This window comes from Microcaecilia unicolor, chromosome 2, assembly GCF_901765095.1.
Source record: "Microcaecilia unicolor chromosome 2, aMicUni1.1, whole genome shotgun sequence".
NCBI lineage: Eukaryota > Metazoa > Chordata > Amphibia > Gymnophiona > Siphonopidae > Microcaecilia > Microcaecilia unicolor.
Genome location: NC_044032.1, coordinates 134,295,326 through 134,314,200, shown reverse-complemented (window position 1 = coordinate 134,314,200; position 18,875 = coordinate 134,295,326). Strand labels below are relative to the sequence as shown.

Here is an 18,875-nt window from a genome sequence, read left to right as displayed (position 1 = left end):
AGAAGAGTGAAGACACAACAGAAGAGAAAAAGATTTTTATGGTGAATGGAACTCTCTCAGAGGAGCTAGAGAAACTGATTTTTCCCAAACACCTATGAACTGCATTCTGTGCTGAACACTGCACAAAACAGTTCAAAAGCAGCTCTTTGGCTTTGCATGAACTAAGTGGCCTGAGAGCAGGGATTTTGGACTATACCTGAGCTATCAGAGCTAGCAGGTAACTTGCTGAAGCCTGGAAGAGAAGCCAATTCATCACCCTCTTGGACTCTGAATCTACGGGACCTAAAAAATGAGAGTTACAGGATTTTCTTCCTATCGCAGGGTGTAGTTAGTCTTGGTTTGCTTGTGAAGGACTGTTCTGTCCCAGGATTTATGGTCATCAGCCTAATTTTCTGCTGCTCTTGGTAATCTTTACTCAGGATAAATTATAGTTGTACTGTTACTCATATATATTTTTTTTTACATATCTACTGGTGTAATAATCAGCATTGTGTTAGTATACAGAGTTTTGTAACTTGCTTTCCATTTTGCCATATTATTATTTTTATATCTATAATAAATAATATATTTCCATTTTGGCATTATTCCTTTCATTGTGGTACAGCCTTGCATGAGCCTAAGGGTCAATTAGATACTCTCATATCCTTAGTAAACGAGTCCAGAATAATTGCTATTGCGTGATTATCTGATACAGAAGTACTTTAGACTACAATAGTTCACCTGAACATTCATCGCTCCAGCAATGTGGGTCGCTGAAATCTGTTGCAGGTGAGACTCCACTGACCCCAGAAGTAAGTCCACCTTCTTCGCCAGGGAGGGACTGTGACTGCCGCCCTGCCTGTTGATGTAAGCCACTGTGGTCATGTTATCCAAGAGCATGCAAACCGGGGTCCCCTCCACCAGGGACTTAAAGGCCAAAAGAGCCTTGTGAACAGCTCTGAGCTCCAACCGTTTTATTGGCACTGTGCCTTGGTCGCAGACCACAGACTTTGCGCGTAATGAATCAGGCAGTGTGTTCCTCCATCAACCTGTCAGACTGTCATCAGTTACTACTACCGTCCATTCGGGGGAGGTTAAAGGAATGCCACGGAGTAAGTTGCTTGTCCTCAGCAGCAGCCCATACTGCTCTTCGCCAGAGGCTGCCACTGCAGCCTTTGCTCGTAATCTTGTGATACTGGAGACTAACGGCTCAGAAGGAACTGTTGAAGGGGCTGCACATGGACCCGTACCACACCACCACCTCCAGAGTCACTGCCATTGACTCCAACACTTGTACAAACCAAACCTGAGGAATGGAAGTCTGAAGCAAGAGATGAATCTGTGTCTGCAGCTTGTGCCACTGCTTCTCTGTCAAAAACACCTTGCCCTGCATGGTGTCGAAAAGAACCCCCAGGTATTCCAGCATCTGGGTAGGACTCTTGGCAAAGTTGATGACCTATCCAAAAAACTGCAGAAGCACTATTACTTGGGATATAGCCTGCAAATTTTCCTGCGGTGATGCAGCTCTCATGAGCGAATCGTCTAGATAGGGTGCCTTTGATGCCACCTTCCACAAAGCAGCCACTACCACCACCATCATTTTAGAAAAGGTGGGAGGTGTGTGGCTAAACCGAAGGGCAGTGCTTGGAATTGAAAATGCTGCTCCAGGATCACAAACCGGAGGAACCAATGGTGTGCAGACCAAACTGGAATGTGCATATAGGCCTCCTCGAGATCCAGAGCCATGAGAAACTCTCCAGGCTGCACCACCACTATGACTGAAAGTATAGTTTCCATGCAGAAATGCATGACCTCGAGAAAGCAGTTGACCTTCTTCAAGACCAGAACCGGACAAAATGTACCCCCCTTTTTGGGAACTACAAAATAAATGGAATACCGACCTAGTCCTCGCTCCTACCATGGCACCGGAAATACTGCTCTCAGCTGTTGCAAAAGCTGGAGCGTGGCTTGCACTGCCACCTGTTTGTGGACTGCAGTACACAGAGATACCAAGAAAAAAAATATGTGATGGAAGCAGAGAGCTCTATTCTGAATCCGTCTCGAATAAGCTCCAAGATCCACTGGTCTGTAGTTATTTTGGCTACTCCTCGTAAAAGTGGGGCAGCTGTCCCCCTATGTGTGGTGACAAGTGGGCCAAGATCCCATCATTGGTAGGGCTGATGTGCAGGCAAGTATCTATTATTCTGATCTGAGGTGTGCCTGTCCTTTCGAAAGGACTGCTTCTACTGATATCCAGACTTTGGAGGAAAAGAAGGACAACCCGGCCAAGACTGTCCAGACTTAAATGAAGCTCTGGGCTTGTCCTCTGGAAGACAATGAAGTTTGCAGTTCCTCAGGTTCTTGACCAGCTTTTCCAGTTCCCCACCAAATAGTAGCTTGCCCTTAAATGGGAGCTTCACCAGTCACTGCTTGGACGCTGCATCCGCAACCCAGTGGCACAACCACAACAAGCGTTGTGTAGTCACTGCCAAAGACATCTGCTTGGCTGATTCTGGGATAAGATCGTAGAAGGAGTCTGCCAAATAGGCCAGATCCGTTTCCACATTTGGAAACTCTGGAGAAGGTTGCGCTCACGAATCCAGCAAGGAATGCTGCTTGTTGGACCCAGGAAAGACAAGCCAGGGCTCCACAGCAGCTGCACACCGCTGCCTGCAGCGCCAGAGTCCAGATTTCAAAGAAACGTTTCCGTGCAGACTCCAGCTTGCGGTCCTACATATCCTTGAGGGCTATGCCACCCTCAGCTGGCAATGTCATTTTCTTTGTCACCGCTGCCACTAAGGAATTCACCTTGGGTAACTTCAATCTAACTCCTCCTGGGTCACCGGACAGAGACGAGACATTGCTTTGGTCACCCTGAGATTAGCATCAGTAGACCACTGAACTGAAATGAGCTCCTACGTATCCTCCTGAACAAGAAAAGCCTTAGGAGGCCTCTTCATACTAACCACCTTGGGGTTAGAAGTCGCCGCCATCTGTGCCTCTGGGGGAAAAAAATGTAATGCCTGCAAGGCTTTTGGAATGAAGGCTGACAACTCCTCTTTATGGAAAACCCGTATCACAGTGGGATCATCTGCCTCATCAGCCAGAACCTCTCCGTTGTCCAGGTCTTCAAGTAGATTAGATGCCAGAGAGGGAGCAGTCAGCTCCCCCTCAGAAGGACCGGAGAGAGGGAGGACAGCAGAACCTTTGTCTGACCCTGAGCCTAAATATCTCCATTTGGACCCTGGAACTGGCTGTAAGGGCTAAAGAGCCAGAGAGGGTCCTGCCAAATCCAGAGCAGCATCTGAGCCCAGTGTAGCCTGTCTCAGTAAATATGCTTTGTGCAATCATAATATAAACTCTGGAGAGAACGACTCCCTGCCCTCCTCCCAGCAAAGGGACCCCCTGTAGCACCTCAACACTCACCTCTGGAGGTGGAAGGCCTCAAATGATCCGCAGGTGCTAGCGGTAGCACACCACCTGATACCGCAGGCTCAGAACCAGTTAGATAAAATGGCCGGCGAAACCGCACCTGAGAAGAGGGCTGCACGTCCTTCATGTGGAAAACCGTTGTGCTGACATTGCCACAAGCATCTCCCCGCGGTCTCAAGACCCAAACAACCCCCCCCCCCGGATAGACTCCTGACGCTGCTCTCTGCTTCCCACAGCGGAAGCACCATTTTAAAAGCTCTGAAGCCATAAAAACAAATGAGACACTAAAATCACGATGTAGTGCAAAGGAAAGTAGATATTAAAGACACACTCACTCTCAGCTGTAATGGCAGACTGAAGCTATTCCCCCAAGGAAAAATAATGCTCATTGCAGCCAAGAACACCTCAATCTCCACAAATTTGCCCACAAACACCTGAGAAGTGCTGTTTCCCACCTGACACACAGACTCTTTTTGTTTATTTTTATTTTTTTAAAGTGCTGTGAGGAAGGAGAAGGTGAGAAAGGGTTGGCAAGAGGACCGGGGTGGGGGAGGGACCAGATGTACTCCCTAAATCTGGCACCGTTTAGCCAGAACATCCCCAAGCTACTCTGAACTAGAAGAAAACTAGAACAGGAGGTGCAGTCAGAAGAAACCTGGAGTTTAGAGAAGACTATCCATCTGCCTGCTGGAAATAGAGAATATTGAATGACCAAGGAATATCTCGTCCTATAAGGCAGTTCAGGTCAGTCCTCTCTATCTCCACCTGCTGGTACATGGTCACAACCCACAAGTGTCTGGATTCATCTACTGCTGACACTAAGGAAGCTCTGTTGAGCATGGACTGTCTCATATGTGTTTTTAGTGTATAGTGTTGCATATGTCTAGTAGCGCTATAGAAATGATACCCAGTAACAGCAGAACCCTGTAACAATGGGCCCTAATCTAGTTACTAGGTATTGCTATTGTTGAGACAAGTTATACCTAAAAATGAGGAATTTTTCCAGTCCATTTAATAGCGGTCTATGGACTTGTCCTTTAGGAATCTATCTAACCCCTTTTTAAACTCCGTCAAGCTAACCGCCCGTACCACGTTCTCCGGCAATGAATTCCAGAGTCTAATTACACGTTGGGTGAAGAAAAATTTTCTCCGATTCGTTTTAAATTTACCACACTGTAGCTTCAACTCATGCCCTCTAGTCCTAGTATTTTTGGATAGCGTGAACAGTCGCTTCACATCCACCCGATCCATTCCACTCATTATTTTATACACTTCTATCATATCTCCCCTCAGCCGTCTCTTCTCCAAGCTGAAAAGCCCTAGCCTTCTCAGCCTCTCTTCATAGGAAAGTCGTCCCATCCCCACTATCATTTTCGTCGCCCTTCGCTGTACCTTTTCCAATTCTACTATATCTTTTTTGAGATACGGAGACCAGTACTGAACACAATACTCCAGGTGCGGTCGCACCATGGAGCGATACAACGGCATTATAACATCCGCACACCTGGACTCCATACCCTTCCTAATAACACCCAACATTCTATTCGCTTTCCTAGCCGCAGCAGCACACTGAGCAGAAGGTTTCAGCGTATCATCGACGACGACACCCAGATCCCTTTCTTGATCTGTAACTCCTAACGCGGAACCTTGCAAGACGTAGCTATAATTCGGGTTCCTCTTACCCACATGCATCACTTTGCACTTGTCAACATTGAACTTCATCTGCCACTTGCACGCCCATTCTCCCAGTCTCGCAAGGTCCTCCTGTAATCGTTCACATTCCTCCTGCGACTTGACGACCCTGAATAATTTTGTGTCATCGGCGAATTTAATTACCTCACTAGTTATTCCCATCTCTAGGTCATTTATAAATACATTAAAAAGCAACGGACCCAGCACAGACCCCTGCGGGACCCCACTAACTACCCTCCTCCACTGAGAATACTGGCCACGCAATCCTACTCTCTGCTTCCTATCTTTCAACCAGTTCTTAATCCATAATAATACCCTACCTCCGATTCCATGACTCTGCAATTTCTTCAGGAGTCTTTCGTGCGGCACTTTGTCAAACGCCTTCTGAAAATCCAGATATACAATATCAACCGGCTCCCCATTGTCCACATGTTTGCTTACCCCCTCAAAAAATGCATTAGATTGGTGAGGCAAGACTTCCCTTCACTAAATCCGTGCTGACTTTGTCTCATCAGTCCATGTTTTTGTATATGCTCTGCAATTTTATTCTTAATAATAGCCTCCACCATCTTGCCCGGCACCGACGTCAGACTCACCGGTCTATAATTTCCCGGATCTCCTCTGGAACCTTTCTTAAAAATCGGAGTAACATTGGCTACCCTCCAGTCTTCCGGTATTACACTCGATTTTAGGGACAGATTGCATATTTCTAACAGTAGCTCCGCAAGTTCATTTTTAGTTCTATTAATACTCTGGGATGAATACCATCAGGTCCCAAGGACTAACACCCACCCCCAAACAGGCCCATGATTATTACATATAAGGAGCAAAATCCAGCCTATAAAAGGACCAGCTATTTTCTATTTCACTCAACACCCCGGTGGGACAGCACTTCACAGAACCAGGACACTGTACCAGTGATTTCACAGTGAGAATACTGAAAGGTAACTTTAAAACAATACAGGAACGTAAAACCTTTGAAGTCAGAATGATTGAATATTTTGACTCCCAACAGACAGGACTTAACAAGGATCTGGGTTTTCTAGCCCATTATAAACCATAAAGTTGTATTTCTCTGCTTATCACCCTCCCCTCCCCTCCCCACAAACATCCTGCTAGACTATCTATGGAATGCTTTGAAGTCCCCATACACATCTCCTACCCACCCTGCTAGACTGTCTATGAGAGACTGTTATGTACACTGTCAGCTACCACATTTGCTTATCTATGATCTGACGAAGAAGGGCAATCTTCGACAGCTAATCAAGAAATGTATTAAGTTATGTCCAATAAAAAAGGTATCATCTTATTTTCTTTTCCATGTTTTAATTTTGTTTGATTTCTATTGATTACTCTTAACACAGAAATACCCAAGTGAGAACAGAGTAACACATTAATACCCACTTATATAGAAATAGCTGTATGTTGCCTTAATACAAGCATAAAATCTTAAGCATCACATTACTTTTGGAGTGGAGAAGTGGCCTAGTGGTTAGGGTGGTGGACTCTGGTCCTGGGGAACTGAAGAACTGAGTTTGATTCCCACTTCAGACTTAACCCTCCATTGCCGCATTGAGCCTGCCATGAGTGGGAAAGCGCGGGGTACAAATGTAACAAAAATAAATAAATAAAAAAAATAAAGGAAAAGAACATTTTTCTTTTTACAAATACATACAAAATTAAGGAGTTAATTTTCAAAACAAAAAAACATCTCAAAAATGGTAAGTGGCATTTGGATGTTTTCATGATTTTTGAAACTCAGATTTAAGATGTTTTTCTCTGCAGCGCATGGAAATCACAAGGAGGCATGTTTGGGACAGGATTTGCGTGTTCCCAAAACTTGCCCGTTTTCCTGCCATAATGAAACAAAGCAAAAACTTCCAGGGCTAAAGTTGGTCTAGACCTGTTTCAATCACGCCTAAGTCACAAAAAGGTGTCCTAATGACCATCCCCCACTTACTCTCCCAGTGGTCACTGACACCCTCCCGCCCCCCAAAGATTTGAAAGAAACAGGATATACCAGCCTCTATGACAGCTTCAGATGTTATGGCTAGTCCTATTAGAGCAGCAAGCAGGTCCCTGGAGCAGCTAGTGAACTTGTTCCAGTCTGCCTGATCCCAGCTTGTTCCAGTCCGCCTGATCCCATTTTCCCCCCTTGCTTGTTCCAGTCCATCTGCTCCAGCCTGATGCTCCAGTCCAAATGCTGTAGTGTGTTCCAGTCCAACTGTTCCGCCTGCTTCAAACTCGTTCTAGTCTGCATGATCCCAGCCTGTTCCAGTCTGCCGATCCAGCTTGCCCTGCCTGCTCCAGTGTTCCAGTCCGCTTGTTCCAGCTTCTCCCTTCTTGCTCCAGTCTATCTGCTCCAGCCTGCCTGCTCCAGTACATCTGCTCCAGCGTGTTCCAGTCCGCCTGAAGCTTCTCCCTGCTTGTCCCAGTCCGCCCGATCCCGGCTTGTTCCAGTCCGCCGATCCAGCTTCCCCTGCCTGCTCCATTCCGCCTGTTCCAGCTTCTCCCTGCTTGTTCCAGTCCATCTGCTCCAGCCTGCTTGCTCCAGTACACCTGCTCCAGCCTGCCTGCTCCAGTAAATCTGCTCCAGCGTGTTCCAGTCTGCCTGAACCAGCTTCCCCCTGCTTGTTCCAGCACACCTGCTCCAGCCTGCTTGTTCCAGTCCGCCCGATCCAGCTTCCCCCGCTTGCTCCAGTGTTCCAGTCCATCTGCTTCAGCCTGCTTGTTCCAGTCCATCTGCTCCAGCATGTTCCAGTCCGCATAACCAGCTTCTCACTGCTTGCTCCAGTCCGCCCGATCCTGGCTTGTTCCAGTCCGCCGATCCAGCTTCCCCCGCTTGCTCCAGTGTTCCAGTCCATCTGCTTCAGCCTGCTTGTTCCAGTCCATCTGCCCCAGCCTGCTTGCTCCAGTACACCTGCTCCAGCCTGCCTGCTCCATTACATCTGCTCCAGCATGTTCCAGTCCGCCTAACCAGCTTCTCACTGCTTACTCCTGTCCATCTGCACCAGCTTGTTCCAGCCCACCTGCTAGCTTGTCAGCCGTTGACTTACTTGCCTGCCTGCTAACTTGCTAACTTGTCAGCCATTGACTTACCTGCTCTCCAGTTTCTCCCTGTTCATTCCTGTCCATCTGCACTAGCATACTCCAGCCCGCCTGCTAGCTGTTCAGCCACTGACTTACTTGCCTACCTACTAACTTGCCAGCCATTGACTTCGTTCCTGTCCATCTGCTACAGCTTGCTCCAGCCCACCTGCAAGTTGCATGCTGCTAACTTGTCAGCCATTGACTTACCTGCTCTCCATCAATCCCTTCAATTACAAGCCTCCAATCCAGCTATCTGCTCTATCTATCTGCTTCTCACTATCACTACACATACACCTGTTACACCGCAATCACTACTTATGGCCCCTGTCCACATCCTCTTCCTTGCCCTGTCCCTTCCTAATCTTTTTCCCCTCCCCTTACCGCTGTCTACCGCTGGAACTCATTGCCCACCCGTGTTCTCTCCCGTCCTGCTCACTACGGCATCCCTCACCACCTCACCATCTCTCTTGGCCCCCTCCTCCTTCCTCGCTCTTAACCTTCAACACCTCCTTCCTACCATTAACCCATCACCATTCCTCCTCAGTGCACCCCGTCTTCGTCGCCTTCATCGCCCGACCTCCCCACCCTCCTCCGCACTCTTGCTCCTCCTCCTGCTATACGCGGGAGACATTAATCCTAATCCAGGCCCCCCTAACCTGTCCTCCTCCTATCCATGCAAACGATTCCGTGATGTCTCCAATCTCGTTTCTATTCCCTTCCTCCCCCCCTCTTCCCTCCCCTTCTCATGTGCCTTGTGGAATGCCCACTCGGTCTGCAACAAACTGCCATTCACCCACGATCTCTTCATCTCTCGTTCCCTTCAACTGCTCGCCCTAACTGAAACCTGGCTCTCCCCTGACGACTCTGCCTCAGTCGCGGTCCTTTGTCATGGAGGTTATCTCTTCTCCCACACTCCCCGCCCAGCTGGCCGTGATGGAGGCGTCGGGCTACTTCTCTCGCCCTCCTGTAGTTTCCAACCCCTCCTCCTACCGCAGTCTCACTGCTTCTCATCCTTTGAAGCTCACTTCATCCGGCTTTTCTACCCATTACCACTCAGAGTGGCTGTCATTTACCGCCCCCCAAATAAACCTCTCTCTTCCTTCCTCACAGACTTCGATGCCTGGCTTTCCGTCTTTCTTGAACCCTCATCTCCGTCCCTTATTCTCTGAGATTTTAACATACTCGTTGATGACCAGTCCGACCCTCACGCTTCTCAGCTCCTCACTCTAACATCCTCCTTCAACCTCCAGCTTTGCTCCACCACCCCTACTCACCGAGACGGCCATTGTCTTGACCTCGTCCTCTCCTCTTCCAGCTCTCCCTCCAATTTCCATGTTTCAACTCTTCCTCTCTCCGATCATCACCTAATCACCTTCACACTTCTTCACCCCCCCCCTCAGCCCCGTCCAACTTTAACCACTACCTCCAGGAATCTCCAGGCTATCGACCCTCCCACCCTATCCTCTAATATTTCTAATCTACTCCCCTCCATCATGTCCTCCGAGTCTGTCGACAAGGCTGTCTCCGCTTACAATGCCACTCTCTCCTCTGCTCTGGACACCCTCGCACCTTCCACCTCCCGTCCCACAAAGCGTACTAATCCCCAGCCCTGGCTGACCCCTTGCATCCGTCACCTTCGCTCCTGCACCCGATCTGCGGAGCGCCTCTGGAGGAAATCCCGCACCCATTCAGATTTCCTTACAAATTCATGTTATCCTCCTTCCACTCCTCCCTTTTCCTTGCCAAACAGGACTACTACACCCAATTGACCAATTCTCTCAGCTCCAACCCCCATCGTCTCTTCTCCACCCTTAACTCCCTCCTCAAAGTGCCCTCCGCTCCCACCTAACCCTCGCTCTCTCCTCAATCACTGGCTGATTACTTCCACAACAAGGTGCAAAAGATCAACCTTGAGTTCACTACCAAGCCATCTCTTCTTCACCCTGCAACCCTCTCCCTCACCCAACCAACCCAGGCCTCTTTCTCCTCCTTTCCTGTCATCACTGAGGAGGAAACCACTCGCCTTCTTTCCTCATCGAAATCCACCACCTGCTCTTCTGATCCCATCCCCACCAACTTACTTAACATCATCTCTCATACTGTCACCCCCTCCATCTGTCATATCCTCAACCTCTCTCTCTCCACGGCAACTGTCCCTGACACCTTCAAGCATGCCGTAGTCACACCTCTCCTCAAAAAACCATCACTTGACCCTTCCTGTCCCTCCAATTACCTCCCCATCTCCCTCCTACCCTTCCTCTCCAAAATACTTGAACGTGCCGTTCACAGTCGCTGCCTTGATTTTCTCTCCTCTCATACCATCCTCGATCCACTTCAATCCGGTTTCCGCCCTCTTCACTCGACAGAAACAGCACTCTCTAAAGTCTGTAATGACCTGCTCCTTTCCAAATCCAGAGGCCACTACTCCATCCTCATCCTCCTTGATCTATCCGCCGCTTTTGACACTGTGAATCATGACTTACTTCTTGCCACACTGTCCTCATTTGGGTTCCAGGGTACTGTCCTCTCCTGGTTCTCCTCCTATCTCTCCCACCGCACCTTCAGAGTTCACTCTCATGGATCTTCCTCCACCCCTATCCCCCTATCTGTTGGTGTTCCCCAGGGATCGGTCTTTGGACCCCTTCTCTTCTCAATCTATACCTCTTCCCTGGGCTCCCTGATCTCATCTCATGGTTTCCAGTATCATCTCTATGCTGATGATACCCAGCTATATCTGTCCACACCAGACATCACCGCAGAGACCCAGGCAAAGGTATCAGCCTGCCTATCCGACATTGCTGCCTGGATGTCCAACCGCCACCTGAAACTGAACATGTCCAAGACCGAGCTCATCGTCTTTCCATCAAAACCCACGTCTCCTCTTCCTCCACTTTCTATCTCAGTTGATAACACCCTCATCCTCCCCGTCTCATCTGCCCGTAACCTCGGAGTCATCTTTGACTCCTCCCTCTCCTTCTCTGCGCATATCCAGCAGATTGCCAAGACCTGCCGCTTCTTCCTCTTTAACATCAGCAAAATTCACCCTTTCCTCTCTGAACACACCACCCGAACTCTCGTCCATGCTCTCATTACCTCTCGCCTTGACTACTGCAACTGCACTGGCCTCCCACTTAGCCATCTATCCCCCTTTCAATCTGTTCAGAACTCTGCGGCACATCTCATATTCCGCCAAAACCGATTTACTCATATCACCCCTCTCCTCAGGTCACTTCACTGGCTTCCAATCAGATACCGCATTCAATTCAAGCTTCTCCTTCTTACCTACAAATGCATTCAGTCTGCTGCCCCTCACTACCTCTCCTCCCTCATCTCCCCCTATGTTCCCGCCCGTAACCTCCGTTCACAGGACAAATCCCTCCTCTCTGTACCCTTCTCCAACACCGCCAACTCCAGGCTCCGCTCATTCTACCTCGCCTCACCCTATGCTTGGAACAACCTTCCTGAGCCCTTACGCCAAGCCCCCTCCCTGCCCATCTTCAAGTCTTTGCTTAAAACCCACTTCTTCAATGCTGCATTCGGCACCTAACTCTTACCATTCACTAAATCCATACTGCCCCAATTTGACTGCCCCTATCGGACTGTCCGTTCACTTGTCTCTTAGATTGTAAGCTCCTTGAACAGGGACCGTCCCTCTATGTTAAATTGTACAGCGCTGCGTAACCCTAGTAGTGCTTTAGAAATGTTAAGTAGTAGTAGTACTAGTGGTTGGTGCAGTGGACTGTAGAGAAGGGGGTCCAGGCTCACATCCCACTTTAACTGGTACACTTGTTGTGGAACGTATGAGCCCTCCAAAACCCACCTAAAACCTACTGTACCTCATAGCCGCCGAGAAGGGGGGTGGGTCCGGGCTTCCAGGGGGGGCCCAGTGCAGGGATCTCTCTCTCTCTCCTGCTCCTGACAGGACCCGGGTAATCACGTCCCAACAGGAGCAGGAGACAGAAAACACCGGCGCCAGGCCCCCTTTGCACTGCCTGCCTAGCAACTGCTGGGACCTCAGGCCGCGCATGCTCAGTTTTGAGACTGAGCATGTGCGACCTAAGGAAAGCAGCCACAGGGACAGGCAATGCTGGGCAGAGAAAGGAGCCGCACTGCCTGCAGCTGGCAGGGCCAGCCAAGGTACTTTGGGCGGGTGGTGATGAAGACTGGGGGGGGGGGGGGGCGCGCCGCTGGCCCCAGCAGCCCTGCCCCAGGCCCAGCTCAGTCTCTTGGCGGCCCCGCTGTACCTATCTTTAGGTGACACTTGCAGGCATAAGGGCTACTGTAATGGTGTACAGTTGGGTACAATAAGTTTTGGGTGGGTTTTGGATGGCTCACCATACAATATAAGCAGATAATGATGAGACTGAGACCTTTTATGTGAGGTCCACTGCAGTACTCCCTAGGGTGCCCCACTGCTCTGCTGGTATGTCTGTGTGGCCAGTCTACTAAGAACTATGGCCCTCCATACATCCCAATGGCTTGTTTTTGTGCATTTTTCCCTTTGACTTTTTTTCCCCGAAAATGGTCCTAAAAGATAGATGCACTGAGCCCAAGAACATCTAGCAAATGGTCATTTTTAAAACAAAATTTGGACGTTTTTTTTATTTGAAAATGGCCATGTTCGCTACTGGAGCATACTATGTACTATCAGTTAAAGGGATGGAGATGACACAGCCATGAGATGTTTAGAGCCATGAGATTTAACTGTCTAACAAAATGTTTCTTCAAGAAGAAAATCTTCTGAATGCCAACATAAAGTGAACATCCCCAACCTGTTGTGTAATGGTGTCCCATGGCCCCTGCAGAAGTCGAGTTCTGTAGCTTTCGTGAACACCTTCCCATATCTCATCCAGTATCAAAGGTCTTCCATCTGTAAATAATGATAAAGTACATATGAAAATATCAAGGACAAACCAGGATCAAGTTTATATATCATATTTTATACTATGAATTTTTGTTGATGGGCATACTGGATAGACCTTGCAGATCTTTACCTGCTGTCTTCTACTACGTTACTATATTACTACATTCTTTTAGAAACTCATAGGGCAAAATATTGAACATCACTACTGAATAGATAACACCATATGATTGTAAATCTAAACCACGTGTCTAGTCAACTTACCATATAAATACTAACCAACATCACGATAATGTGCTCTAGTTTAATGAACTTTAAGCAGTTAAAATAATTAATCAAAAACTATTATTTTTTCGAAGATGGTGACAAACGAGGGTTTGTGAGATCTTGATTCGCATGGCATTATTGCTGGTGTACCTGCATTCTCATTGCTGTTGCTATGAGGAAGAGAAAAGGAAACATACAGACCTGCCCTACTGGTACTAGACAAGCTCCATAAGTGATCCCAATGACACTGGACAGTTTTGAGTTCCTATTCGTGGGGGAGAACTGTCAGTGCCAGTGGAGTTTGCCAAGATAATGATGGATTGTAGTGCCAAAGGAGCTTCACTGAACCTAGAGCAGAGAGCAGCCCCACCACGGCCCAGAAGAAAAACACATCAGGAAGCTGTATTACCTGCAGCTGATCTGAGGACTACACCAGTTCAGTTAGTGCAGGAGGGAACCCAAGGGCTTTCTCTTTCCTGTTGGACAGAACTGCAAAGTTGGATGACATGCAGTACATGAATTTGACAATGCTTCCTGATCTATTTGTAGAGGCTGGGAATCTTTCTGAAGTGGGTCCTGGTGGACTGCATGGCTAGACATTGCTACCTTAGACTCTGTGGGATGTTGTCAAAAGTTTGGAATCCCGAAATTTAATGAGAACATTAACAAGATAGATTCTGGAATAAATGAATAAGATTTAGCAATAGGATAGCAAACTTTCAAGTTTCACACTTTGGGGCTGTAGATGGTTGAGTTCAAGAGTTGTCACACACACTTCTTGTGAAATATAAGGAAGCCTCTCAGTTTTAGAGTGAATAATTTGAAAATCAGTTGAGAAGATGTAATTTGAACTTTCCAAGATCCTCTTTGATATCTCCAGGGGATGTGTAGAAAAAAATATCTGCATGAGGTTTTGAAAATGCCAATAAAACATTGCCTCCTATGATTCAAGTGGAGTAGAGGAGTAGCCTAGTAGATAGACCACTGGGCTTACAAAATAAAGAGCCTGGTTCAAATCCCATTGTTGCTCCTTGAAATCTTGGGCAAGTCACTTAACCCTCTATTGCCTCAGGTACAAACTTACCCCCCCCCCCCCCAGTTTACTAAGCTGCGCTAGCAGCTGCCATGTGCTAATGCGGGCACAGCCCAGGGGGGTTAGACTGTAAGTCCTCCAGGGAACGGGAAAATATCTAATGTGTCTGACTGTAACTCACCTTTAGCTACTACTGAAAAGCTGTAAGCTAAATCTAAATAATAAAATAAATAGATATATCCTGAGGAATCAGAAAGGAAGATTTTAGATAGCTTATATAGATTAAATCTAACAGGCTTTTGCATATGATTATAGTCATAGCTACATTACATATTTGCCTTGGAACCTAATTGGAATATTGTTTTATGTTTACATTTCAGACTTATGAAATGTTTTGGGGATCTAATGTTTTGCTATTTCCTGATTTTTCTCAAACAATACTGATAATGTGAAAGGACTTTGTGGGGTTAAAACCCAGGGTCCCGGCCCTCGGTGCAAGATTTATAAATTTCACCTTAAGCAATTTGTAACTTTGGGAAGAAGGGATTTTCAATTATTTTTTTTTTTAATCATAGAATTCTTAGTTGCTAGATGAGATTTTGTTGTGGTGGCATCAGATCAAAAGGTGGGTCCTTCTGCTGTGATATGAACAATAACGGCTGTAATAATTGATATCCCTTTGCGGTCTATATTTCTTTCTTCTTTTTTTTTTTCTCTAGAGATACATTATTTATCATACAATCATGTCTCTTTTCATTTCCTAAGGCCCTCCATTATTACTCTGGGCTAATTTTGAAAGGAATGTTTCCTATAAATTTTGCTTTTGTCACTTGATTTCCTTTTTGGCTCATGTATTTCTGTATCATTCAAGTATGGATTCCTTCATTGTAGTTCTGAAAAAGTTTATAAAGAATTTTGAAAAAGCTACTTTAATAACAAACAATGAATTATTCCTTTCACTTTCAAAAGTCTAACCAAGTTAAGGGTTCTCAGGTACAGCTCTTATTTTCTAAAGAGAAATACTCTGCAGTTTCCCTTTTAAATAGCTTTGATGAAGCCCATGGGCAAAAAAGTACACATGAACTTTACTACTGCTTTACCTGGAGGAAAAGACCATGATGGGAAGTACATGCATACCTTTCCTTCCACTTCTGGAATCTTTCTTTTCATCCAACAGATAAATCAAGCCATTTTGTGAAACTCTACCTCCAACGGGAATCCACAAACAACTCCTTAGTTACTAGAATAAATCCTTTTTTAAAAAACTGACCTCTAAATAAACACAATAATACACATTTCCAAGCTGAAGAGCCCTAACCTCTTTAGCCTTTCTCATATGACAGGAGTTTAATCCTCTTTATCATTTTGGTCGTTCTTTTTTGAACCTTTTCTAATTCCTCTATATCTTTTTTCAGATACAGGGACCAGAACTGAATGCAATACTCAAGGTGAGGTCACACCATGGAGCGATACAGAGGCATTATAATATTATTGATCTTATATTCCATCCCTTTTCTAACAATTCATAGAATCCTGTTGCTTTTTTGGCCGCCGTCGCACACTGTACAGAAGATTTAAGCATATCATCTTCAATGACAACCAGATCTTTTTTTGGGTGCTGACTCCTAAGGTGGACCCTAGCATCAGGCAACTGGGATTTGGATTATTGTTCCCAATGTATATCACTTTGCATTTGTCCACATTAAATTTCCCCCAGAGTGATTTGGACATCAGCATGGCTGCACAGTATGAAAGTGTCTCCTTTGGATCTCTGCTGGTCTTGTATAACTGCAAAAGGTATCCTGGATCACATGCCTTTTTACTGCCCTCTTGTTCAGGATTTCTGGAATGGAGTCTGGGACAAGATCTGCTTGATCCTGCATCTTCAGGTACCTTTGTCATACTATAATGCAACAGTCCTTGAGGTCCACACTCAGCCTGGTTTTCAGGATTTCCACACCGAATATTTATGAGATCTATTTGCATGCAATGGAAGCAGTGAATGCAAACAGATCTTATACATATTCATTGTAGAAATTCTGAAAACCAGGCTGGGTTGTGGACTTCGAGAACTGGATTTGAGGACCCCTGCTATATTGTTCCAATTGCCTTGAGTCGTTGACTGAGAAACCTCAATGTTCATTTTTTGTGGAACTCTCTCTGTTTGATTTATGAGGCAACTGCAGCCGAAAAAGTAGTCCATTTTCAGAAATTCAGAGACTAGGGGTGGGGCAGACTGACCATTCAGGCAAATGGGCAGTGCCCGAGGGCCCAGGATCTACCCGGTTGCCTGCCGCCGGCGGTGGTCCTACCTTGAAGAGCCCTGGTGGTCTAGTGGATTCTTCGGGGGCAACCAGGCAAGAAAGAATTCCAATCTTTCCTGCTCATGGGCACACTAGTGGGAGCGGGCAGAAAAGAGTGGAGTTCTTTCCTAGCTGGCTGCCCCCGAAGAAGCCACTAGACCATCAGGGAACTTCAAGGTAAGACCCACTTGCAGGGGTCTGTAGTGTGTGGGAGAGGGGCTGTGATGTGCATGAAGAGGTTGGCAGTGCAGTGGTGGGGCAACAGGCAGTGGCTGGGGAGCCCCAAATGACCCTTACTGCCTGGAGGCCCGGACCCACTGTCAGTCCACCGCTGTCAGACACACATGGTCCTCTCTAAGGTTATTTCTGGAGAATTCTGCATGGTTTGGCCTTTGTAATTATTCTTACTCTGAAATTGGGTAGGATGGGTGGGTGGGATGTTACTCACTGTCCCGCATTCTGATTGAAATCTTTGTACAACTCTCAATTACAAGAAAATTCAATAAAATGCTTAATTGTATAATATTAAGCTCCTAAATTATTAAACATCTTAAAGTATAATCCCAGTCATACAATTGATTATGGCTATGTACTGCAAGTGGAGCTGTTGGCACACAATACAAAGAATACCTACCAGCAACTGCAAAGCTTATATCCAGCTAAACGCAGTCATGTTTCAACACCTCATATTCCCTGATGCTGACAAGCTAAACAACTTGTTTTGTCTCTGGGAGCTCTTCTCTGGTGATTAACTGCTTATGGTGAATACTAATTATATGAAAGGTTCTGTGAAAATGCAGAGCCCTATTTCCTTTACCTGAAGATCTAACACCCCTCCCCCTAAAACACATACACACATATACAGAGATAGGAATTGCAGCCTATTCAACTACAGATGCAAGCTATAGCTTGCGAGATTTCCGCCTCATACCTTTCCCTCCCCCTTAATAAATTACTTGTCCTAATACTATGCAAAAGCATTTTGAGTTTGCATGAAGTCCCTGGCAGGTTAGAAAGTGCTTCTTTAACCTTTAAAACATACTACCACCCTATCATGTTGTACACACTGGGAGGAGGGGGCATAGTCTGTATTTAGAGGATACACTTTATACACACCATAAGCAAGATCTCATTACTGTTTGCGGCTGATTTCACATATGCTGTGCTGCAAGTTTACCTCACTACCATCAGTACTGAGAAACTGAACAGTGGAGTAAAATATTCTAAATGAAATATATTATTTATTTGCTACATTTATAGCCCGCCTACACAGTTGTTCAAAGTACTTAAGTAAAAATAAATGTATATTTTAATACTTAAGTAAAAGTAAAGTGAAGAACACATTAAAATATTTACTCGTGAAAGGAAAAAAGTTATTGCTTAATATAATAATTTTTGAGTAAAAAGTAAAAGTACCACAATTACAACAAATGCAACTATATTGTTAACGTTAAGAACATAAGAATAGACATACTGGGTCAGACAAATGATCCATCTAGCCCAATATCCTGTTTCCTAGCAGAAACCCAAATAGTACCAACATTCCAAGCTACCAATCTCAGGACAAACAGTGGCTTCCCCATGCCTATATCAATAGCAGACTATGGACTTTTCCTCCAGGAACTTGTACAACCCTTTTTTTAAACCCAGATATACTAACCGCTGTTACCTCATCCTCCAGCTATGAGTTCCAGAGATTATTAATTTGTTGAGTGAAAAAATATTTCCTCGTATTTGTTTTAAAAATATTTCCATGTAACCTCACTGAGTGTCCCCTAGTAAATGATGGGAGATAAAGACCTGTACGGTCCATCCAGTCTGCTCAACAAGATAAACTCATTTTACATGGTATGCAATACTTTATATGTATACCTCATTTTGTCCTTGCCATTCTCAGGGCACAGACTGTAGAAGTCTGCCCAGCACTGTTCTTGTACTAAAAGTTCTGAAGCTAACGTCGAAGCCCCTTAAAATTTACACTCTAGTCCATCCCTATCTATTCAGTCCCGATCAGGGCATAGACTTTTGAAGTCTGCCCAGCAGTGATTTTGTCTTCCAGTTACCGGTGTTGCGACCAAATCTCCGCTAAGATTCCATGAATCCATTCCTTCTAAACAGGATTCCTTTGTGTTTATCCCACGCATGTTTGAATTCCATTACCATTTTCATCTCCACCATCTCCTGCGGGAGGGCATTCCACATATCCACCACCTTTTCT

General features: G+C 46.0%; 1 protein-coding gene across 5 annotated transcripts in view; it reads right to left on the bottom strand.

Moving 5' to 3' along the window:
- ATG10 (autophagy related 10) overlaps positions 1 to 18,875 on the bottom strand; it is a 313,667-nt gene that overhangs the window by 96,433 nt on the left and 198,359 nt on the right. For all 5 annotated transcript variants that reach the window (XM_030193339.1, XM_030193340.1, XM_030193341.1 and 2 more), the window contains exon 5: positions 12,966 to 13,063. In XM_030193339.1, the coding sequence (XP_030049199.1) occupies positions 12,966 to 13,063 (98 nt within the window). The remainder of the gene's footprint in view (positions 1 to 12,965; positions 13,064 to 18,875) is intronic.